The following is a 25,218-nucleotide window of genomic DNA, read 5'->3' as shown; positions in this document are numbered from 1 at the left end:
CCCTGTCCAAGGTGTGTTTCTGCTTTGCCCCCGATTAGGGTGAAGTTGTTATGGAAGATGAATATATTATAATCTCGTGTTATTCTGTGTAATACATTGGACCACTGTTTGGCCTTGTGTATGTTTAAATGCACTATATTCACTGTAACTAGGTTAGTGAGACCCTCCCCCCCAGTCCCTCATCACTGTAAACCCAGGCATGCATGAATGGAGTGGGTACTGACTGTGTATTGATGCAGTGGAGTTGTTGGTGGACTGTACATGGAGTATGTGAAGTATCAGGCTGTAGGTTGTTAAGAATTTGATATGCTATGCATATAGTAGTGTTTGAAAAATTCTGGACCATTTTACAAACTTCTATATTTCTGCCTACATAGGCCCTAAAAACATCATCAGATTCAAGTCCTGAAAATACATAAAGAGAATCCAATTGAAAGTAGGCAACCTTTTTAAATTGGCAATTTATTTATTGGACAGAATAGAATGATCCATTATTAAAGAACTGTGAATGGGTAAAGTAAGTGAATCTTCACAATTACAGTCAATTTGAAAGTGACATTATCGTCAAGAGTTTTCCATCAATAGGATGATCAGGTGTGAGTGTGCACACTCTTGTATTTAAACAACTGGAATTTATGAAAGTCAGATCTTTACAACACGTGCCCATAGAAATGTGTCATGGCACAACAACAAAGGCTGAAGGCTGGAAATTGTTTTTTTTTTATGATTATTTTTATAAGAACATCCTTATACTTAATTTTAATAGACAATTAGTAATCGTTTAATAAATCCCCCCTCCCCCCATTGGTAATAAGTACCAGGGGACACAATGTCTACAATACCAGTTATTGCTGTCAAATGTCAGAAGTGAACCTACATATTGTCATTGACATGTTTTGTATGTAATGTTGTCAGCTCCAATTTTAAGTTCTACAGTTTATTTATTTTTTTTTTATTATTATTATTTTTTTTTTTACAAACCCTATATGGCCCACTAACTGTGTACTACACAAAATGGCTGGAGGTTGTGGGGTGGGTTCAAGTCGCAATATGAAACAAAAGAATCAGGTTTGTTTAAGAGATATGTGAGTGTGAAGAACCTTGAAAATGTTTAAAAACTCATCACTCGATCTTAAGGTTCTTTACCCATTTAAAGGTTATTAGTGAAAAATGGAACCATTTGAAACGCCTTTATTTTTAAGAGATACATATATTCAGTTACGGTGGCGCAGTGGTGCAGTCTTAAGTCTATTAGAAATTTAGAAATCTATGAAAGGTTATGCAATGAATTCTTTTTGTTTTTAACCTTTTAAAATAACATGATCGCTCATGATGTTATCTACAAACTCCTCAGCCGATTTTCTGATATTCTCTCTCTCTCTCTCTCTCTCTCTCTCTCAGGCTGAAAGCATTAGTTTCAACTGGTGGCCGAAATGTACAGGCAGCATGTGACTGGTGAGTGATTATGCAAACACTACCCACATTGATAAAGTGAAAATAGTAAAGTCATGGTTTACTACTACTACTTGGGAGAATTGTCAGACTGTTCCTAAATAACATTTCCCAGTGGAAAAATAGGAATTTAGGTGTTTGGCCATTTACCATACATAATATCATGAACATTTCAAGGAAACCTGAGAAATCTCAATCCTTGGAGTGGAAGCTGTGGCCGGAAAAATTAAATTTACTGTGTATGTAGAATATCTGGATGAGTATTAATATATGACTCTCTTTACAACTGAAAATGTTTTCTTTTCGGTGAGGCATATTTAAGGATGTGATTAGAACTGCTTTAGTGTGGAGACCCCATGCAAATGACATTCATGAAATGAGTCACACATTTTTATAACAGCTGACTATATGTTTTTTTAACTATGCTAATTAGGGGAAATAACCGAATGTATAAGTATGTGGTGGTGCATTGAAGTTGTGGAGGTCTGTCAAGCATCATTGGCTGCTGTCTGATTCCGTTTACTTATTGCTATTTGAGCCAGAGATCTTTGCAGAAAATGGAATGTTGGGCATCTGCACATTTATCACTCATGGTTTCAATTCTATTGGTTACTTTCATGACTTTCCACTGCCATCTGCTGGCAAATACATTTGTATTTCACTCAGGAATGACAGTGCAGAAAAGAATGGGATGTTTCCATTTTCTTTTTAGTTAGCTAAGAAAAATTATCTCAAAGTTGGGGTTATCAACTTTTTTTTAGATGGGATTATTTTTTCAAAGTGTGCATTAATTCATTGTCAAGTGAAAAGTCACAAGTGATTTGATGTGAAATGCTCTGCTCAAGATGAACTTAATATGTCAGTATTAAGAGTTCAGTGCCACCAAAATCATGCTGAAATTTCTGTCATTGTTCTGAAAACCTGTCCCTGTTTACCATCACCTTGTGTTAAAGAGCTGGGCTTGGTTTCCCATAAACACCTTATTGTTAAGATCATATTAACAGGGAGAGAACATCTTTAGCATGATGCTAACTCTCCCAATTTTAGGTGATGTTAAAATTCTGAAGATGTTTTCACACCATTTACTGCCTCTCCAGTCAGTTCGCCAGCTCGTAACCGGTCTAATATGTTTACGAAGCCCCGGTGTCTGTAAATGGGTAAAAAATAAAATAAAAAAAAAATAAAAAAAAAGCAGCTAGGCTTCCTCTCTCTCTGCACCTGACAGAGAAACTGCATCTGGACAACAAACAGACCTCCAAACATAGAAAAGTGTGAACCGAGATGAGGATATTGCTCTATTCCTGCTCCATAGGTTTGTAATATTGACTTATTTTTGCTGTTTCAAATAATCACAATGGAATTTACTCTAAATTCGGGAGAGCACCTACTGCCTGAAAATAAACAAAGACCAAAAGAGAAGCTACAAATGAGTTTCTGTGGTAATTCAAACAGTGAATAAAAAAAACTTCAGCCATGCATGAACAGCAGTCAATTTTTTTTTTCCCTTTACACATAAAGTTCCACTTTAAAAGACGCAAAGAATGGAACATGACCAAACCAGAGAGAACAGCGTTTCCACACGATCATAGACGATGCCTTTTATAAATTTTCTTTGTTGTAAGGTGCTTTTGGGAAACCCAACACAGGTCAATTTTCTTCAGTCCCTCTTTGAATTATGCAAAAATTGAACAAATCAAATTCCATGAAGGTAGCATTCAGACATTTACCTGCTCAGGCTCTCTTTCTCTTTTGCTCTCAAGGTTATTTTCCCACGTGGATGACCCGTTTCTAGACGACCCCTTGCCAAGGGAGTATGTGCTATACCTGCGGCCAAGTGGGCCTCTGCTCCACCAGCTTTCTCACTTCTGGCAGCAGAGTCGGGCCATGTGCGGAAAGAACAAAGCTCATAACATCTTCCCTCACGTCACCCTCTGCCAGTTCTTCATGGTCAGTCATTTACCCTTGGAGTGTAACTATAGTCATGCTAATGGAATTTGGTTTAGTGGTGCAGTTAAATGCCACTGCAACTTTTTCTCTAACCAGCGAAAACATTTTATAATGGGGCTTTATATGCATTAGCCATATATACTCATAAATACACCTTTCTTTTTATTTATGTTTCTGAAAGTAGTCTAACAATGCTGCTACAGAATAAAATGCATTCTTATGTTCTTATGTGTGTGCAGTGCGCAGATGCAAAAATGGAAGCTCTGTGTGAAGCACTGCAGACTGTGGTTGGTCAGTGGCGAGGCCGCTTCCCTTCCCCTCTCCCTCTGGAGCTCTACACTTCTTCCAACTTTATTGGCCTCTTCGTGGATGAGAAGGTGGCTGATGTAATCAAAAATTTTGCCGCTGACTTTGCCAAAGAGGCTGCTGCCAAAGCAGGTACGCATGTTTAAAACTTTGATATCCCTAAATTGGTGTTATGGGGAGAAAATTGAATCAAAATAGCTATATTTCTATAATATTGCAGCAGGTAGTGTCGCAGTCACACAGCTCCAGGGACCTGGAGGTTGTGAGTTTGAGTCCCTCTCCGAGTGACTGTCTGTGAGGAGTTTGGTGTGTTCTCCCTGTGTCCGCATGGGTTTCCTCCGGGTGCTCCGGTTTACTCCCACAGTCCAAAAACACTCGTTGGTAGGTGGATTGGCGACTCAAGTGTCCGTAGGTGTGAGTGTCTTTGCCCTGTGAAGGACTGGCGCCCCCTCCAGGGTGTATTCCTGCCTTGCGCCCAATGATTCCAGGTAGGCTCTGGACCCACCGCGACCCTGAACTGGATAAGCGCTTACAGATAATAGATGGATGGATAGATGTTGTAGTTTTGCAATTAATGACTGTAGACTGTCTGTTCTGCATGATTTGTTAGCTTTTTCTTATGCTGTTCATCACTGGTCAGGACACCCACAGGGCAGACGTTATTTGGGAGGTGGATCATTCTCAGCACTGCAGTGAAATAAATATGGTAGTGCCATAAGTTGGTCAGACACAGCAGTGCTGCTTTTTAAACAATGTGAACTCTCACAGGCCACTCTTACTTATCTTTTTTTGTCCTTCATTAGTCATCACAGAACACTGCCCACAGGATGCTCATGGCTGAATATGTTTTGTTGGTGGACTGTTGTCAGTTCAGCAGTGATATTGAGGTGTTTAAAAACCTCAGCAAATACATTCTACTAGTTTAAAACATAATAACACACCACTACATCATTGGTGCAGAGAAAGATACGACACTTGGGGAACCAGGTGAAAAGGGTTTAACAAATCGTGTAGAGCAGATTACTTTGTGCTTGGTATACTAATATTGTGTTAATATTGTTAATAAATTGTTAGCTAGAGCTTAATCAGGTAAAAATGGGCAAAGAGTGTGGTTTATTTTGTGCAGCATTTAGTAAGGTGAATCCTATTGCTTTGCAAGAAGCCTTTTTAAGATTCCATTTTCCTTCTCCCTTTTGTTAGACATTTAATAAATAAATAAATAGATTACAGAAACCATATTTTGAGGTTAAGGTTAGAGGATCTTTGGCCGATCGTTTGTCTCTGTGTTGCCCAGATGCTGTTGTCTGTTACAAGTTAGCAAATCTGTGTGTCGAAGTGGAGGCAGGGCTGGAAAATATTATCATCTACAAAAGGGCAGTACTGCAGAAAATGTCTTGAGAGCCTCTGGTGTAGAAAATGTTTTTTTTTTATTTATTTTTCCCCCCATTTTTTATTTCCATGGCACTGCTCAGATGTGCATGTGGAGCCACACAAGAAACAGCTCCATGTGACTTTGGCCTACCACTTCCCCACCAATCACCTCACCTCTTTAGAAAAGCTGTCCAAAGGTTTGGACATTTCGCTGGGTTGCGATTGGCTCGCCGTTCTCTTCTCACGGGACATCAGATTCGCTAATCATGAGGTATGACCCATCATCTAAACTTAAGGCAACGTTATTGTTCTAGCAGATGCTATGCCAGCAGAAGGTTGGAAAATATAGCCTCAAAAGCTGCCCACTTTTACTCAGAGTAAAGCTTTAAACTGAGCGGGAAACCCTGTTATTTGAAGAAATGTATTTATTTATTTTAGTCATGTTTGTTTGATATTATATAATTATATAACAATAATTCCAAAATAATTATGTCACAGTATTTCAGATGTTTTGTTTCCAATATAATAATAATTTTACATTTTAGATTATACGTTTGCAATTAATAAATGTTACAATTTTATTGTAATATAAATTAAACATTCAGTAGAAACAAACAAAAAAAACGTAATATTTGGTAATTTTGTTGACAACAGTAAATTACGAAAATTTTATTTTGTGTAAATAGATAATGCAACAAATGTCTACCACAAAACAAAAATGCAGAATATTAGGTGCATGTACTTAAACAGCAAACATAAACAATTATACAAAAAATACCCTTAAAGTTTCACAGTAAATAACAACATAGAAAATAGATGCTCTGCTGAATCAGTGTACTCTGTCTGTTTGGATTAGAGCTCACATCGAATGTTGAGCTGCTCTTTGTGTTTTTGAATTTCCTTAAATCTACTGGTTGCTTAAGCTTGAGGTGATGAAACAGATCAGTTTTGCAATGTAGTTGTTTCATAATTTGGTTGTTACAGGCCTCTTGTTATTTTGCATATTACCATGGTTTGTTGAAAATCTGATATTTTTGTAACCAAACCATCCCCACAAGACTGATGTCTCATCCCCCTTTTGGAATGAAAACCTCCACCACAGAGCCACATTCTGTCAGATTTGTTACGGTGCCTAAATATGAACTTGATGCTCCCCTCTTGTATGTCTGCATAGACGACACATTTGTATAGGGAGTTACACATGCTCCATGTTCCTTAAATAAACCATTAATTAAACCATTAATCTACTGTTGCACTACCTATCTAAATTTTAACATATGTCCCATAATGTTCCGAATGTTGAATAGTTTATTGTTTTTACCTTTCAACACTGGTCCTAATATTGCAGGCACTACTGTGTATTTACCGTGTACTTGACCCTGGGCTTCATGGATTCTTTCTTCTTTAGACTCTGCGAGTGATGTACCCATACATGCCCCAAAACGAAGATGAGTTGGAGCTGACTCCAGGTGACTTCATCTTCATGTCCTCTATGGAGCAGAGCAGTGCCAGTGAGGGCTGGGTGTATGGGACTTCAATGGGCACGGGACTGTCCGGCCTGCTGCCCGAGAACTATGTCAGCCGAGCTGACGAATGTGATACCTGGGTCCTCCATGGGTGAGCCAACAATATAAAGGGCCCCACCCCCAAAGTTTATCATATAATTTGAATGATATGGTAAATTCTTATTGTCTTGCATTGTTTTTTTTTTAAACAGGTCCCACTCCTTTCTGAGCTGTACTTCCCCAACAAATATTGGTGGGGCAATGGGTGGACATTTTCCTGACGGACAGCTGGATGGCTGTCTCCTTGATGACCTTGGCCTAGTGGACCCTCCTGGTCTTGGTGTCATTTGCCACCCGATGCAGGTAAGAAACCTTAACTGTTCAACCCACCCTTGCGCAAATATATAAAAAATATAAAATTATTTTGCCTTACTTGCTTCATTCAAGCAATCATTATTCTTGTCACTGCTGGAAAATGTCCAGTGTTTATAACAAGATATTACAGCTATGTAAACACTTTTCTAGATGCTACGGACCAACAGTCAGTCTCTTCTGCCTAAGAAGACATTGTTTGTGTGTCGCCATGGTGAGAGGATGGATGTGGTGTTTGGGAAACACTGGATCACCCAATGCTTTGATGCCAAAGGTTAGGGCTTCAGTAGTCAAAGACATGTCAGGTTTTGTAGACTTTAACCCTGTTGGAGCTTGTTTAATTTCACCTCAGTAGGTACCTTAATTTAACTGATTACCGAAAGATAATCTCATATCTGCAATTCTGTTTTCTGACAGCATTTATTGTGGCATGTCTAGCCTTCTGTAATTTAGCCTTCTCATTAAAGTAATATAAATAAGGAAATTGACCTAAATAAAGGGCAGCACAGTAGCACAAGTCGTGTTGCTGTTCCACAGCTTGAGGGTCCTGGGGTCCTAGGGTTGTGGGGTTGAGCCCTGTCACAGGGTTACTCCGTCTGCGAGGAGCTTGGTGTTTATTCCCAGTGTCTGTGCGGGTTTCCCAGTGTGTCATTGTGTGATGCACTGTGGCGGAATGATGCCCCATCTAGGGGATGTTCCAGTAAATCAAGCAAATGACCCTTGGATCCCATAATTTTGTCCTACTCCAATTGTATTATGTTATTTTCCTTTGAAATGTATTTGTATATTGAAGGGTACTGCCAGTTTAGTAATCAAACCTTGTTCCAGAACTTAAGCTAATGAAACAACGCAGTTGGATATTTTTAAAATAGGATTCTTGACTTTTTCACCTTTAGCAAAACACTGAGGCCAACATCCTAGTTATTACCTTTGTACCTAGGTTAATTTGGTGGTATTTAAAGATAGTTTGTCCTTGAATATGAGTCTCCCTTTTCTGTGCATCACATTATACAGCCTTTTGTGGTGAGACGAATCCAGCTCCAGTAGTGCTTAAAGCCTTTGTTTACTGTATGGTTTTATTCCATGTTTTTTAAAGTATTATTGTTTTTATTTTATTTGTTTGTTTGTGGGTTGCAGGTCGTTACATACGATCCAACCTCAACATGCCATGTAGTCTTCCAACGAGGAGTGGTGGATACAAAGAGTATGATAAGGACTGTCCCATCACTGTGTTTGGAGCTACACAGGCCCGCCTAGTTGGTCAGTAAACAATAAAAACATGTAGCGGCAGTCCAAAAGTACTTTAAACGCTTGCACTTGCATATTACTTCTGTTAACTCACAAAATATAATTTGTATACAGTGCATATTTTAATGGATTCTTTAATAACATTTAATGACATTCAATCTAATTCATATCATGCTCTTTTTTATTTAATCACAAAGAAAAAATTGTGTTCATTTGTTCCTGTTCTAGGTGAGGCCCTGTTTGACAGTCATACGATGATTGACTTTGTATACTGCTCTCCCTCCCTACGGTGTGTGCAGACAGCCCATAATATTCTCAGAGGTACAGTCAATTCTCTCACATCTCTTGCTCTCCAAACTCCATTTAATGCTCTGACTTCCTCTTACTACGACTAAGCATTTTTTTTTCTTTTGTTTTCTTAGATTCTGAAATATCTCTACTATCTTTTTTTCACCCCCTCAGTGATTCTCTGCCATCTTGTATTTTCATTCTCACTGTCACTTTCAAATTCGGGGTTACTATGGTATGGTATTGTTCAAATGTAGGTAAAGGTTAATGAAGATTATAGTATCCTTATTTAATATATTGTATACAGTATGAATTTTGAAACGGGCAACAGCACTAAAGGTATAAATAAATAATTTGCATTTGTATTACACTATATTGTTTTGGATCATCCTACATATAATGAGAACATGAGGAAACATTAAAAACTTGTAATTTTTATTTATTTTTTTTAATTGAAGTAAAACATGTTGCAACCCATTATGCGCGTGAAAAGTTAATTCACCTATAAACTCAGATATAATTGGTTGTGTACCACATTTCACAGCTGCAGCCAAATGATTCGTTTAATATGTGATCATTTCTTCAAAACACCGTTGAGGCCTTTGGTCCACTCTTTATTATTGCTTTAATTCAGCAACATTTAAAGCATATTTTTGAAATATGATGAGATGACAATCAAGTCTTAAAATGAAAAATAAATGTTTATATTCTTGCCGCATTTAGAAAATTATTCATGTGCTTTAAATTGTTGTTTTGCTGTTTTACTAATTCACACGTAACAGATCCCTAATGAACAGATTTTATCCTGCAAGTATTTCTGGTAAAGAGCAGAATTCATGGTTGCATTATGGCAAGCTGGCAAGGCACTGAAGTAGCACAACACAATACCACCATTATGTTTTACTGTTTGACTATTCCTACTGAATTAGCTTTACACTAGATGAAACAGGACCTTATTTTTAAAAAGGTTCTATTTTAAAGTTCTCTTTTCACAGAATATTCCAAATACCTTTGTGTGGGTCGTCATGTTTTTTTTGATAAATATGAGAAGTCTTTAAGTTCCTGATCATTTAGGTTGTCTGGGGCAAACAAAGCCTGCAGTTCCCTAGACGTTTGTCTGGGATATTTTGTGACTTCCTCCATGAGTCATTGTTGTGACCTTGGAGGAATTTTGTTAGGCAAGTCACTTTTAGGAATAGCCTTCTCAACAGTTCCTAGTTTTATCCCTATGAAGATAATGGTTCACTGTATTAATAATATAATAATTATATTACATAATTACATAAATATAATTTCACAAAGTATTACTGGTGCCTGACTACTATTTCATCAATAAGTACAGTTTTTTTTTTTTTTTTTTTTTTTAAAGATCTTTATACAAATTTTTTATAGAAAATTTGAAAATAAAAAAGCAGGGAAAAATATTTTTCTCTCTGTCTCTATTCCAGGTCTTCAGCAGGATGGGAAGACTAAGATTCGAGTTGAACCTGGTCTTTTTGAGTGGACCAAGTGGGTGTCAGGCACATCCTTACCTGCCTGGATTCCACCCACTGAGCTGGCTGCTGCTAACTTTAGTGTGGACACAACCTACAGGTACTTGTTTACGTTGAAAAATATTAATTAGTCAGTACAGGGCTTCTATGTTTAAGCTAAGCCCTTTCACAATATTCAGTTTTTCTGCTTTTTTTTCTAATATTTTATGTCGTGTTTAAGAGAGACAGCTCATGCTTATGACCAAATCATAACTGTTATATTTGTTGTAGTTGTTGTCATTGTTTTTTCTTCTTTTTCATCCTTCTTTTTTCTTCTTATTTGGCTATTACCATATGGGTTTTGTTTTAACATGCAATTTGAAGCTTTTGGCTTGGACTTAAATTATGCTTCATGCAGTGGCGGATGCTGGTCTTTCAACGAGGGGAGGCTCAATTTCGGCCTACATCATGTGTCGATTTATTTATACATAAATTCTACCCTCCGTTCCTTTTCAAGAAAATGATCTGTGACCCTGTCGTACCAACAAGGCGTCTTTTTCAGGGGCTTGACTAGTGTCCTCTCAATGGCCAGCAGAGCTAGGCTGCTTAAACGGCCTTGGCCCATGTGAAGTGTGTCCGCCTGTGATGCCACGGATCTCTACACCAAAGTATCGCTGATTCGCTCATTTCACTGTCAATCAAAAAGGGATTCAGCCTCAGACAGATCATCCAGTCATCATGCAGAAGCTGAGCGTCCGGGCCAGCCGAGGCCAGCCCACTGCCCCATAGACCCCCAGAGACGCAGAGCGTCCGATGGGCGGGACAAAGCCCAGCATTTATCCAATGGCTCGTCTCGTTTCGTGGCACTTTGCTGCTTCGCTATTGAACTCCGTGGACGCTCAGCGTCCACACCGTTTAAAGCACTGAAGCTCCGGGAATGATTGAGAGGAAAGCTGCATCTTTACCAGTGATAAGAAGCTGATTCTGAACAAAAGTTGAGCGCGTTGTAGTGCATATTTATTCAATGACACACAACAGTATATATTTGATCACTTATTTTTTGACATTTTAGAGAAAGCTGAGCTTCCCTTGCAGTCTTAGAGCAATCGCCTCTGGCTTCATGGTATTGTTTTCTAATTTTTAGAATTAAATTAGGATATCTCTATTCATGAGAATATCTCTATTTGTGGAAAATTTGTGATTCGTCCTCTGTCATTGCAGCCTAACTGCATTCATGCTGCCCTCATCACATTTACAGTCGCATGACAAGTAGTGCAGTCAGCTGTGGCAGGGTGTGGGTGTGTATAAGTGTGAAGAAAGCAGACCTTTTTTGGTTTGGGTGTAAAATATATTTACATACCCACTTTTTTTTTTATGACCATGCCTCTTTTGTCCAGACCTCATATTCCCGTCAACAAGTTAACCATGTCGGAGTCCTATGACACCTACATTAGCCGCAGCTTCCAAGTGACACGGGAAATCCTCGCTGAGTGCAAAAGCCTGGGTGAGTAACCTGGTACTGTAGTCAAGTTTGGAGTCTCTAAGCAAACACATTTAAATAAGTTTTCTTCCATTCATTCGGGTGCAAGACATGACTCTGCCGCTTATTTATTTATTTATTTTTTACCCATTTAAACTGAAAGGTTGGGTTATTTTCTGTAAATTTGGTTTCACATTTGAATTGAAGGCAGAGGACATAACTACACTTCAGCCATATGGATGCTAAAGTAAGTCTGGTTACCTGCTCTTGTTGTCTGTTAACTGTATGGTTTTGTTATGTGAACAGGAAACACAGTGTTGTTTGTGGCACATGCTTCCTCTTTGGAGGCCTGCACTCGCCAATTGCAGGGTCTCGGCCCACAGAACTCCAAAGACTTTGTGCAAGTAGTACGAAAGGTATGCATTTACACACTTTCAACTTCTTATTAATCATTTTAAGCTCTGTGGGGGCTGAAGTTATGCCAGAGAAGATTATATTAATTTAAGAGATTTGATTAGCAGATTATAAGACTGACATCTCATAGCCCAGATCACATTAGCATTACATGTCAGGGGGCACAGTCAAGAACACTGAGTGTCTGTGTCTTTCAACAGCAGTACTTACGGAAAGAGTTCAGGGTTTCGCCAGTGATACAAAGAGATTTGCTCCATAATTCTTTGTCTGAGAGTGTAAAAATAAGTTGTAAGTTCACACTAGATTAAAGTTGTAGCCAAAATCATATCCGTAAACGCTTAAATCACAGTATGTTCTCAGGTGGTAACCTGAGTATCAGTGTGTATACTCTGTCCCCATTTGTTATTGCCATTAATCTGTATTGCTATATGACAAGACAATATCTAAAATAATGGAAGACTGTAATGAAATCATCACAGTATAAATTTTATCATGAAATAGAGTGTCAGTATATTATAAATGTTCTTACTGGTTTTGACTGGGTGTTTAATTACCTTTTGCTCTCACTCAACAGATCCCATATTTGGGTTTCTGTGCCTGTGAAGAGATGGGTGAGACGGGGTTGTGGCAGCTAGTGGACCCGCCCATCCTGCCCCTCACACACGGGCCTAATCACAGCTTCAACTGGAGGGAAACTTTACTGCAGGATTAAGGTGCCCTGCCATTGGGCTTCTCTTTTGGCTCTGCTTTCTACGCTCCTCCTCAAGGGCAGCTGAGAAATGCGCTGTCAATCACGCTCTTCTTCCACACCATCGCAAGCCTGCAACATGCTATTATGACCAAGACAAAACATAAGGACAGGGTTCTACAGAGCCGTTCCTTTGCTGCTGCAGTACTACATGCCGGCTCTGTCTTTTTGTGTATGGCAGCAATGATATGTGTTATGTCTGTGTCTGTAAATGTGCTCATATGTGTATTCCCTGCCTGTTAGGGGGCAGTATTGCAGGTCACAGATTGAGGTGAAAGGTCAAGGCCACAATGAGTTACTTTAAAGCTGAGAGCTGCAGCAAATTGGAAAAAGAAAAAAAAAATGGCAACACATTCCCAAGCATAACCTGTCTCCATTAAGTTAACTGCATTCAAATAAAGAAGAATTCACAGTACACTTGCAGGTATGGAGCCTAAAGTGGATGATTTCATGTCTCAGTAAGCAGGCCATTTTGTACTGGCAATGGCATATGTTCTGAGTTATCAACGAAGGCTTCTAAGATGGCTGTTCTCTGGCCCCGGTCTTAACAGCCTTGCTTCTTCTCATTAAAATGAAGCAGTGAGATTAACATGGCTGCCACGAAAAAACACTGTGACAAATGGAATTATTATTTTGCACCAAGCCTCCATGCTTCTTTTTTGAAAAAAAAAAAAAATCTCCAGATGGAAAAGCACAAGAGATGAACCCCCATGCAGACAATCAGAAAGACCAAGCCATGGCCCATATAAAGTAGCAGACGCATCACGTTTGGACAGAACATTGTCTCCATGCTTTGCTGCAACTTTCACCAAGTTCACCTCAGGATGTTGGTTGGTAAAGGGCTTATTTTACCAGTTCTTGCTAATGGGCGGGATACTAATCAAAAATGTTGCATGCTAAATGTTTTCCGCTAAACAAAACTAGACTTTGTTTGCTGAAAAGATCATGTTATTTAGGATCCAAATTGTTATTAAATGCTGTGTAAACCCTTTTTTTTTTAATAGCAGTATTCAACCAAACACAGAAATGTACAGGTTAGTCCAGTAACACGTACATGTCTGTTTATAGTAGCACTGTTCAAACTATTTGATTCTTTCCATTCTTCAGTGGAAAATCTACATAACTGCATCTGTCTATCTATTCATAGCATAAATTGCTAACGTGTTTTTTCTGGTGCTTCATATAAAGTATATTTTGGTTTTGCTCTGTTACGGAAACGGAGGAATCTGTAGCAAATCTGAACATGCAGTTATTCTATTCCTCTCTCTTGCACATTCTATACATATCAGCCATCGTAAGCCACTTCTTTTCCTCACCAGTTCAGGTGTATTTTTTTCCTCAGCTGATCCAAAAATGACTTCTGGGTAATGTAGGTTTTGGGTCTTCTAGTGTAAGTGTGATCATCAGGTTTAATAACATGCCAAGAATATTAAAAGTTGGATTTTGTTTTCTCCCCAGATGGCATTGTAACTTCTGGCACCTTTAGGAGTTTATAATAATTATAAAAAAATTATAATAATTAAAGCATGCTTTTTTTAATTCCTTGTACTTAATTTTCCCTGATGGGGCCACTCTGTTGTATAGTGCTCCAATACGTCTTTTTACAGTCTATGTTGATTTCCCAGTTATATAGCATAACATATTTTTATCCACACTGTGCCCACAAATGTTTCCTTTTGTTCATGTACAGTGCAAGGTTTAATAATTTTTTCAGAACATCTGCACAATCCCTTTCTTCCTATTGAGAAGTTGTAGCAAGCAACACGTTTTTTCTTCTAAAGGCATGGATGTTTTATTTTGGACAATGTTCATGCAGATAACTAAAATATTGCAAAAGAAATACGCAAGGCTTATTTCCAACACTTCGGAGAAACATGATGTAGTCTTCTGATACCTATTTAATATTGAGCAACTGAGCATTAGAACAGAACACACTGTCAGTGGCTCAGGAACTGTCAGCAGCCTTGTCTGATTTAAGGTGGATTGTATGCTATACGGCCAAAAGAATTTTACGCTTATATGAATTTCTTATAAAATCAAGAGTGTAATTGAGGGATTTTGTCGCTCTTTGCTGCAGGAGCAGCTTCTAAAATCTTGGGGGTGGGGCTTCACACTAGATATCAGACTATTTTAGCGAAGATTTCAATGTATTGATATGCAAGAGCATCACTTAGGTCAGGTATTAATGTTTGATAATTAGTTCTGGGTCACAAATGCCATCCCAATTAATCCCTTGAAACCTTTAGACTTAATGTACATTTTAGTTTCTTCATTAATCCACTGAAATCTGCCACTGTCTCATATTTCCTTGATACAGCTGGACACAAACATAACCTGATGAAGTTCATTTGCACTTTTACAAATTATTTATAAAATAATAAATATATATGAATTGTTATCTAGCTTTGGTGGCTTTATTGTGTGTTGAATGTACACACAAAAAAAAGAATATCCTTTAAAGTGAATTACTAATTAAGTATTTTAGGTCAAAAAATGAGTTGCGAATGCAAATGTTATATTTATTTCATTTTTAATGGATACAGTTAAAAGAACTTTGGGGGGGGGGGTAGCTAATGATAGCTTTCTATGTCTTTCTTCTTTTCATCATTGTTTTGTGCGGCTGAATTATGGGTTTGTGCTGAGTTAAGGTATTCTTGGAAATGAATATTTTTGTATCAGGTGTTTTTTTTAAAGTTCTGAACAAGTTGTAAAACATAGCACAGGTTTTTGCAAAAGGTCATATTTGTGGGTAGAGCATGGAAAGTTGATAGCTGATAAATGATTTTAGTCCTAGTCAGTTATTTTAGAAACTTCCTGCTGTTCTTAACTTCTTTCATTGTAGCTTAGTATCAGTGTTAATCAGTTTTGAAAAGCTTGCTTCCTGTGTGAATGTTTGCTTTTGTAAATACACATTGCATGTGATTGCGAGAATTAGTTCTATGAGAGACGACTGTCACATGCCAAATCCTATTATAGAGATCATAGTTCTTCCAAAATGGTTGAATATAAACTCATCCAAAATGCGTTCCAGCAAATGAGGCCAAAAATAAATGTGGGGAATTCTGATGACAGCTGTGCTTGGCTCAGTAATGACGTCACTTTTAAGCACTGACTCAAGTGTGGAGTTGTACCAGATGTGTCTTTCTTTTGCTTAAATGAGAGAGAGGGAGTATAAGATTGTGTCTGAGATTCTGAAGGTGACATAGTTCCTCTGTAGTTTGGGGACAGAAGATTTAGTTTCTGACTGATGCTCACAGTCTAAGTTCAAACTGTTGGTACTTGATGTGGACAGAATACTGGTTTCCCATTATATTGTTACATATTGCAATTGCATTGCAATTAGCGTTCTTCTCCGAGCATGATTATCTGTCTAATTACGTTGTTAGTGGCAGCTCAAAAGAAGCAGTGGCTGGTTTAAAATGTTTGAGGAAGCATTTGCTTAACTTCCCCTTCCAGCTTGGTAGCATTTTTGGACTGAGCGAAAACTAGCTGTGGGATGGTATTAGCAATGCCTAAATTGGTAAAAACAAGGCACAGAAAACCCACCGTACTGACTTCAAACATGTGTATGGCAGAAGGCAGTAGACAGACGCTGAAGCACCTTTCCCATTTACTTCTATTGGAAGTGATTTGCAATTAACAGGTTTTTCATTCTTATTTTTGTACTGGAAAACACATCAAAGTTGTCTGTTTTAAGATACTGTATGCTACAGACGCAGCAGTAGTATTAGTAGGGATTGGGGCAGGATTCACAAAAGCGCTTTTAGATGTGCTTTTTGTTCCCCCTTAACTTTATGCTTAATTATTTTTAAAAAATATTTATCTTAATTTTATTCTAAATAGCTTTATTTTGTTTCTTATCCATTTCCTTAAGAGTTTAGTGGTCTTAAATATGTTGTAAAATATTTTCTTAACCTTACAAAATGTAAGAGTTCAGAAGGTAAACAACTAAAGTTATCTGTTTAAATAGTTCAACTACTAGAATTAAGGTCTGTTTTAACAAGTTAAAAATACTACGTTTGCCCATTCTTGTTTCTAGATATATTTCTGTTATTAGATATTTTTTATTTTATTTTTTTTCCCAAGGAGGAATGTCTTCTGTTGGCTTTTTCCTCTGCCCCCACAGCCATAAGTATGCTGTAAGCTGTAAAATGCACCATAAAAGGCTACAAGTGGCCTACATAAGAAAATATTGAAAAGTGACTTAAGAAAATAATGAAGACCTCCTTAAGAGAATATCTGAGAACTTTATAAAGCCTTTTTTTTTTAAGTATAGTTAAATTCTTATAACCTTTTAAGTGTTTATCTTTATTCTTCATAATTGTTTTAAACAAAACATTTGTGAACCCAGGCCTAGGTTGGAAAATGTTGAAGTATTTCTTTAGCCATGGATAGTTTACCAGTGAAATGAATGGATATGAGTGAGCAAATTAATGAAATGTAATGACAGAGATGGCAGATGGGAAAACGGAACCATGTTATCGTTGTCTGCCCTGAAATGTGTGCTACATTTTGTATGATATTGTGAACTTTTGCTCAAACTCTCTGTAAGCCATAATCATATTCCAGGTCATTAAATTTAAAGACAGCGGCACATGTACTAGTGCTGTTTTATGGTGATGTTCCTACTCACGGTCATGAGAGCTCAGCTTTTGAAGAGTCATATTGCTCTTGCCCTTGCCAACTCTGCATGCATGAGGAAGATTACCAGCTTCACTCCTTAAAGGTAAACTCTACTTGAAACAAGTACACATAAAGTAAAATGAGAATTATGTTTGTCTTTAAATTATTACTTTGATTTTTATGCATTCCAGAAGAATGTGCTCTATTTTGTTGCAAAGTATCGCCTCTGTAATTGATTGTTGACATATTTTATGAAATATTTTAACTGCTTAAAAGATTGTTTCAAAATAAACACCTTTTATCACCATGACTTTTCAGTCTGTTTTGATGTGACTCTTTTGGGTTCTGGGGTTGTGGGTTCAAACCTTGCCTCGCATCACGGTGAGATGTGTGGGTTCTCAGGTTTCCTACCACACTCCAAAAACTTGAGTAGGTTTTATTGGTGCCCAATGATTTTGCATAGGCTCCAGAGCCAGTGTGACCCTGAACAGGAGGAAGCTGTTACAGAAATTAATAAATGAATGAACTATTTCATGTGAAATTGTTTATCAACTACAAAATGAGGCCCAGGAAACAGCTCACTTCCTCCTGCAGCACTTGTAGCAACCACTAGGTGGAGGTGTTTCATTATTTAACACGTACTCTTGTGACTTTTCCAACTGAAGGCATAAGCTTCTACGTTGAACCTACGCCGTCTGACCGTTCCGTTCGAGGAGCCCTGGCCCTGCAAAGATTTCTGTACAATTGGTTGATTCCCCTGCTCAAGCACGTGTGGAGATACCGACTTCTATTATCAGTCTGTTTCTGCTGTTTGGGTTTGGGCTGTTTTTAAGCCATACGTCTTGTCAGTAAAATTCATTACACTTTGATTAATAATGTCGATGGAAATCATGAATGGCAGCAGGTAGTGTCACAGTCACACAGCTCCAGGGGCCTGGAGGTTGTGGGTTCGATTCCCGCTCCGGGTGACTGTCTGTGAGGAGTTGGTGTGTTCTCCCTGTGTCCGTGTGGGTGTCCTCCGGGTGCTCCGGTTTCCTTCCACAGTCAAAAACACACGTTGGTAGGTGGATTGGCGACTCAAAAGTGACCGTAGGTGTGAATGTGAGTGAATGTGTGTGTGTGTGTTGCCCTGTGAAGGACTGGCGTCCCCTCCAGGGTGTATTCCTGCCTTGCGCCCAATGATTCCAGGTAGGCTCTGGACCCACTGCGACCCTGAATTGGATAAACGCTTACAGATAATGAATGAATGAATGAAAACATGAATGTCTTTTTATATGAGCTGATATGATTAATTGTGCTTAATATGACCAAGAAAATCACATGAACCAACAAAATTATATTTAAACAAACAACATAAAAACAAAAATCATTATGGCTTTTAAATGTCTTTTAGCCAATGTGTTTCAGACGACTTGTACTGGGGCACAGCTGTTCCCCTCTGCCTGCAAATCAGTCTTAGGGGCAAAGTTGTGCTTCTAGTAAGAAGCCCATTAAACACAAAATAGACTCTGCTATGCATGAGAAATGAAGACATTCATTGTCTGTAACTGCTTATCCGGTTCAGGGTCACGGTTATATTAACACAGAAATATTTAATTAATTCTATTAATTTTTATGTGAATAAAAACAGAAGCATTATATTCCCTCGTTTTGCACACCCAAAACAGCATTCACTTATTTATACACTTGAAATGTGAGGAATTTTTGTAATTATTTACCTTCTACAGACCCTAGTTTATATTACATTATCTAAACCGGAGTGATTCAGTAATGAATGTCTTTAAAATTAAAATTCTCATACTGAGAGCATTACCATTATTTTCTGTGAGGAATCACAGACTGCTCTATTGATTTAATATATATTAATGGTCATATAATTGGCCAAAACCTATAGCTATGGGCTATTATCACCTGGCCTGTTGCATTTCTGAAATATGTATTTGAAATATATTAACGAATGTCTATTACTCTGTGCAAAAACTAAACTCTCCCTGATTGAAAGTGTTAGCTACTCAAGCTTTTGGAAAAGGACTGGGGCATTATGGGAAATGTAGTCTCTGTAGTTTTGCTCAGTAATCCTGGAATTGTTTTACCGCCATTTTACAAAGAAATGTAATTACAGGAGAATAAACTGTGAACCTCTGTTCTTGTACATACTGTAGCACCTTAAAGTACGCCATGTCTTCTTGAATCTTGATCATAATGTTTGAATTGCGATTCTTATTTTTCTGGAAAATGTGTGCATAATTGGGCAGCACAGGGTAGACGACTACTGATGTGCAGACTGACCAATTAAATGTTTACAGAGAAGGCTATCGACCAATAATGGTAGCTCTATAGTCAGACTGCCAAAAGAGTTTGTGTTCAGTCACAAGATTTGGATCACAATCACTACACCAAGTTGTCTGAATTGAGTTTAGTATGCTGTGAGGGTTTATACCCTTCTACATGATGCTGTGGTTGATACATGGGTGTTCCTGAAAGCTGAATTCACAAATTGTGAAAGGATTTGAAAAAGGTTTTGGATTAGTGGCTCATGCTCAAACCCCTGAAGCCAGTTCTTCCAGAGGGTGTCTATAATTCAGTCCTGGGGCTGTTGTTTTAATATAAGGGACTTAGGAACAATCTTCAGGTTTGTGTACTGAGTGTGATAGTGTTTATTGTCTGTGCTCCCCCACTTCCAGACCCTCAGGGGCAGTGGTCTGTGAAAAGTCAAAGGTGAAAGGGCAGGGGTCAGGTGCCCTGTGATGGTGTTTGATCAATAGGCACGGCATGGACTCGCTCCAGTCTCTGATACTGCCGCCTCAAGTAGAGATTAGCCCGCACACAGGTGTTACTGCGGACCAATGAATGTTTGGGAGAGCTGTTGAGACCTAAGTCAGAGCGAAAATATTACTTTTTTTACAACTTTTAAAAGTAAAGACATTTTAGTGATACATAAGTCAAGTCCCTGTATGTACTGCAACTCATACAGAATACATGGTGCTGATTAAAAAAAAGAAAAACTGGTTTATTCATTCTTTCAGTGTTTAATTATTGCAATGTTTTCCAGTCTCCTTGCACTAACAGTATATCGTCATATATAAAATATAGTCGCTGTGACAGCAACAGGGTCCCAGGGTTGTGTGTTCATTCCCCCTCGCTGGTCTTTGGTGTGTTCTCCCCATGTCTCCTTGGGTATTCACCAGCTGATTCCAGGTTGGTTCCATTTTTGTATTTATCACTATTGTTATTTGACTTTTTGGAATTTTGATTACTCATAGTAGTAGTCTTGTTGTTGTTGTCCCTTTTGTTGATATTGTAAACTCTTCAAAGTTCCTAGATGATAAACTTAAAAATTTCCATCTTAGCCACATAAATCTGAACACAGTGGAAGAGTTTGCAGCTAAAATGCTTTATTTATAGTCAAAATGCTAGGTATAAATAGACTTGGAATTGGGGCCATTGCAGTTCACAATTTCTATAGGCTAATTACAATATTATATCTAAAATATAAAAAATCATAATGTATGTATGTCAAAATTATGTGGAATTGTATCACAGAATTTTGTATTACAACCAGCATGCTGACATTTGATGAGTGTGTTAGCTTGGGGCATTTTTAATCCTTATTCCTGCTTATTTCTGCTGCATTGAAAAAGGTATTGAACTGAGGCACAACTTTAATTAGACATACGTAGTTTGCGTATTATAAATTCACGTGAAGACCTGTCACACTGGTGTTTCCCTTTGTCCATTATACCTTTCTCGCCCCAATAAATAAATAAATAAATAAATAAAAACTTTTAAAATTAGTTTCTTACAAGCAATCGGATTTCAATTTTGGAAAAACAGCCTTTTTTTTTTTTTTGGCCTTTTATTCATATTCCCACCTCACCTTTTAAATATGCTCCTTTTCTCTTCTCTTTACTTTCTAAAGCAATTCTTCTTCTGGGAGTGTTGCATGCTTTGCTAATGATCATTGTATGAACCAGCTGGACAAGTGTTGAGTGAACACTCACTAAAGGTTGGTGCGCAAGTGAATATTTACATACCCCCAGCTCCTCTGTGATTAGAGCTTGGTTTGGTCTTGTCTGTTTAGGGGGCAGTGGGCCAATGATGGAGCTTTCATGCTTCAGGGGAGACTGGATAGTGTTACCTCTGCAAAAAAAAAAGGACCCTTGCTTTGTCTCTCAGTATCACCTTTGGGGTCAACCTTCCTTTTCAAATGAACAACCAAGGATCCATGTTTCCACACAATCACTATTGCACCTTCCATTTCCTTGTCGAACAGACATACACAGATTGAGAGTGTTATCCTCTTCTTCACTGTTCTCTCAAAAGAGATCTTTTGTTCCATACTTTTCTCATGACCTTTGACCTTAGGTATCAGTCGGGTGCCTGTGTGCAGCTCAAAGGTAACCCCCACCTTGTCACATGCTGGTACACACTCACACAAAAAGAGAGAAATGGTGAGATTTAAGAAAAGAGGTCAAACTGCTGAAGTAAATTCTTGTATTATGATTTGTCTCTTGTTGGTCGGACAGAGTTCAACAGAAAGAACATTTAAGCCAAGCTTATGCTCTTAAGGCATTAAGAATGTGTTAAAATATGTTAAGTAAAGGGTATTTTGGTGTGATTAGCAGTACAAATTACAAAGCAAAAATTGTAACTGTAATCTGGTTTTAGGTGAACTCCATGACTACTGAAATTACCAAGGTTGAAATATATTTAAGTGCTCTGATTTTGTCAGTTTGTTTTTTACTCAAGTAATATTGAAACTTTTAATAGCTTCCATAGAGAAAAAACCCCCACAATTTTTACAAATTATGTCCTCGAAATATGGCGGCATGGTGGCGCAGCAGGGTTCGAGTCCCGCTCCGGGTGACTGAGTTTAGTGTGTTCTCCCTGTGTCTGTGTGGGTTTCCTCCCATGGTCCAAAAACACACGTTGGTAGGTGGATTGGTGACTCGTGTCCATAGGTGTGAGTGAACATGAGTGTATGTTGCCCTGTGAAGGACTGGCGCCCCCTCCAGGGTGTGTTCTTGCCTTGCGTCCAATGATTCTGGCAATGAATTACAGAAAATGAATCTCCTGGTACTTAGTGTTCCCTTCCAAGTGCACCGAAACGTTGCAATCTCTCAATTACGTGTCCTGTGCATCAGTTATATAGCCAATTATTCAAAGTCATTTTTCATATGCCACTCTAACTATACTGTGTGTATACTTTTAAACATTTCCTCTCTGCCCAAGCTGCAATGCTGATTATTTCCTGGAGTCTATGGTAATTGTAGGCAATCAGGTAGTTTGAGCTCTACAAAAGGTCTTGAAAAGTACTCTGGGGCTGCAATAGCATGTAATCCAAGCAGTTATTTCAAATCTGCCCTCTGTTGTGCTTACTGCCTTGTCTAATTAGAAAGTAGAAATGGACTCAGATTAGCAACACTGACTGATTGTTCCAATCTGCTGCACTATTATTATGCCCCAAGGTTGATGTCACTATTATTATTATTATTATTATTATTACTATTATTGTACTGTAGCATAATGACACTTAATTGGTGATAACTTAAAATTCAATCTATAGTTAGAAGATGGATCCCCTTTGTGAGTCTTGGTTCCTCCCAAGGTTTCTTCCTCCAGCCTCGAGGGAGTTTTTCCTTGCCACTGTCGCCTTCGGCTTGCTCGTATTGGTCTGATTTAAATGTTCTATTCTGATACTAACAATGTGAAGCTGCTTTGTGACAACGTCAGTTGTAAAAGGCACTATATAAATAAATTTGATTTGATTTGATAATTGCAGATTAAATATAAATAAATAAATAAATCGCACTGTAAGTAACAATGAGGTTTCCCAGCTATTTTGTTCTCTGTGTTGACCAAATATCATTGCTAATGGCACATCTGAGGAAACTGAAAAATGATGGAGAAACTTAGATCTGTACCAAATACAAATTAAACAGTGTTAAATATTCATAAGATTTATGTAAAGTCCCACATGTAATGCAGTGATTATGTCAATAATCATACAATACATGCACTGTGACAAGGCTAGTCTGAAGTAGCATTATATTTATTTTAATGGATAAAAAATCTAACTCTTTATTGCTTCTGCTTATATATATTTACTGGTTTCTTTTTTCTTTCATTTGAGTATATTTTCAACAGTATAATTAACATGCACTTTTCTTTATCCCTGGGTAAGGCCTTCATTAAATTACACGTATGTTTGAGAAATTTCTTTTCATTCATTCTTTGCCATATTACTTCCAGCCGACAAAATATACTGCATTAAACCTTTATTATCTGTAATAACCTGCTGAGCGTGTTCCTTTGAAAACTTGCAGGAAAATGTGTCACTACGGTACCATCTTTAGCTCATAGATATTAATTAGAAGTTAAATTTGTATTTTTTTATTTTACTATTTACAAACAGTCACTACCAGAGATATCCCCAGGGCAGAAGACAATGCTCTTTTACATCTACAGTTTTATATCTCCACATCACGTGGCAACAACAAAACAGTGCTAACAGTCAGACTTTTTTTTTTAATGCTACTATTATGTTCCCTTTTTAAAATTATTTTCAAATTTGTGTAATGTTGAAGCAGGCAACGTGGACTGATGCTCTACCAACTGAGCAAACCCACTTAACATACCTTGGGGGGGCCACCAAAGGGGACCCAGAAGCGCAATCTTTACAGATAACTTTAAACTCACCAGGGGTAGGTGGTGTATGAAGAGAGTGTTTTCAGCTGGATAGAGCATAGGTCCATAATTCCAAGCAAACCCTTAAGCAGAATCTCAAATGATGGCCTTATCAAGTGCGAGAACCAGTGTACTGCCAGAAAAAGGCACCAATATAAAGAGTGTCCAGCTCAGCAACTGTAGAACACATAAACAACACAATGTCTCTCAAAAGCGAAGTGAGTGCAGGTCTAGTATGTGCCTCTGGTGGCAGTATGATGGGCAGTTCATTTTTTCCTTGCCCAGTGTCTAAATCTAACAGTTAGTTTTCCCTCTGCTCATATTTTTGCTCAGAAATCAATTTTTTAAAACATTATTCGGCTACATCACACCAAGGTGTGGTTACATTCTGCCTGATTAAATCATTACACCATACAATAAACATTAGGCACTGAAGCAGTTTGAATCTTTCAGTGCTCAAACGGAAGTTGGATTATGATGAGTGCACAGTAAAATATTTTGACATTTAGTATTTGTATCTATTTTTGTTTTCAAATCTGTATATTTGTATATAGGTTTGGACCGGCTACTCAAAAGTGTCCATAGGTACGAGTGTACAGGCCCGGACATGGGCCTAGGGACTGGCCTCCTTGTCGAAATGTGCTGCCATACAGTACTTTTATACGTACAGTTGTTTGATTAAAACAGTAGGTGAGATAAATATAGTTTAATGTACTCTACCCGATTTGCGCCGCCGCCTGAACACCATTCTTTACACTTTACAGATAGCACCGATGCTACTCGATGTTTTACTCAGTTCTTTTTCGAGTATAATTGTAAAAATATACTGCCCTCTTTGGTTGAACGCCATGTATACGTCACGTTTTGCTTAAACAGAAGGATCTCCAGTTGTTTAAAACTGTAAAAGGACAGTGAGGAAAGGCTAACTCATGTTTAAACAAGAGTTTAAGGTTACTCACTCTTGTGGATAAAGTTCTTCTTTGCTTTGGAAAACACTAAGTCACTTTGTTGCTATAAGCGATGTGCGTGAAGGTCAGCGCATGCGCCGTCCAAATCGTGCAGGTTACGCAAATCGGGTAGCGACACCCTCTTCCTGCTCATTTCCTTCGCTGTTTCTCATTTCGTCATTTAGATATTCCAACTTTTCCACCTCGTCCAGCGGTTAAAAATTGTGATATTTAGGCGTTTTTCAATTTTGTGGACCCTTTCCATTCAGGTTTCTATGCGCATTTTCATATTTAGCAAAAACACGGTGAATGCAAAACAGTGTCTTAATGCAGTAACAGTGCATGTAAAAAATAAATA

The 25,218-nt window shown here is 38.0% G+C and overlaps 1 protein-coding gene and 1 long non-coding RNA gene across 2 annotated transcripts in view; one reads left to right on the top strand and one right to left on the bottom strand.

The window, feature by feature from the left end:
- The window catches only part of ubash3ba (ubiquitin associated and SH3 domain containing Ba), a 41,926-nt gene extending 24,401 nt beyond the window's left edge, over window positions 1-17,525 (top strand). Inside the window, exons 2-14 of the mRNA XM_066659115.1 lie at window positions 1,402-1,455; window positions 3,213-3,399; window positions 3,639-3,837; window positions 5,178-5,347; window positions 6,485-6,693; window positions 6,794-6,944; window positions 7,107-7,227; window positions 8,091-8,213; window positions 8,430-8,522; window positions 9,938-10,082; window positions 11,359-11,465; window positions 11,748-11,857; window positions 12,430-17,525. Of these exons, the coding sequence (XP_066515212.1) occupies window positions 1,402-1,455; window positions 3,213-3,399; window positions 3,639-3,837; window positions 5,178-5,347; window positions 6,485-6,693; window positions 6,794-6,944; window positions 7,107-7,227; window positions 8,091-8,213; window positions 8,430-8,522; window positions 9,938-10,082; window positions 11,359-11,465; window positions 11,748-11,857; window positions 12,430-12,567 (1,807 nt within the window). The 3' untranslated portion in view covers window positions 12,568-17,525. The remainder of the gene's footprint in view (window positions 1-1,401; window positions 1,456-3,212; window positions 3,400-3,638; window positions 3,838-5,177; window positions 5,348-6,484; window positions 6,694-6,793; window positions 6,945-7,106; window positions 7,228-8,090; window positions 8,214-8,429; window positions 8,523-9,937; window positions 10,083-11,358; window positions 11,466-11,747; window positions 11,858-12,429) is intronic.
- Window positions 17,526-20,380: 2,855 nt separating this feature from the next.
- LOC136674745 (uncharacterized) lies at window positions 20,381-24,940 on the bottom strand. The gene is made up of 4 exons (XR_010796092.1): window positions 24,873-24,940; window positions 23,926-24,090; window positions 21,261-21,366; window positions 20,381-20,544 (listed from the first exon to the last, which is right to left on the bottom strand). It is a non-coding gene; the product is annotated as an uncharacterized lncRNA (long non-coding RNA).
- Window positions 24,941-25,218: the final 278 nt, after the last annotated feature.

This window comes from Hoplias malabaricus, chromosome 2 (genome assembly GCF_029633855.1).
Source record: "Hoplias malabaricus isolate fHopMal1 chromosome 2, fHopMal1.hap1, whole genome shotgun sequence".
In the NCBI taxonomy this organism is placed as follows: domain Eukaryota; kingdom Metazoa; phylum Chordata; class Actinopteri; order Characiformes; family Erythrinidae; genus Hoplias; species Hoplias malabaricus.
The sequence above is the reverse complement of the archived record's forward strand: the minus strand, read 5'-3'. Positions and strand labels throughout refer to the sequence as shown.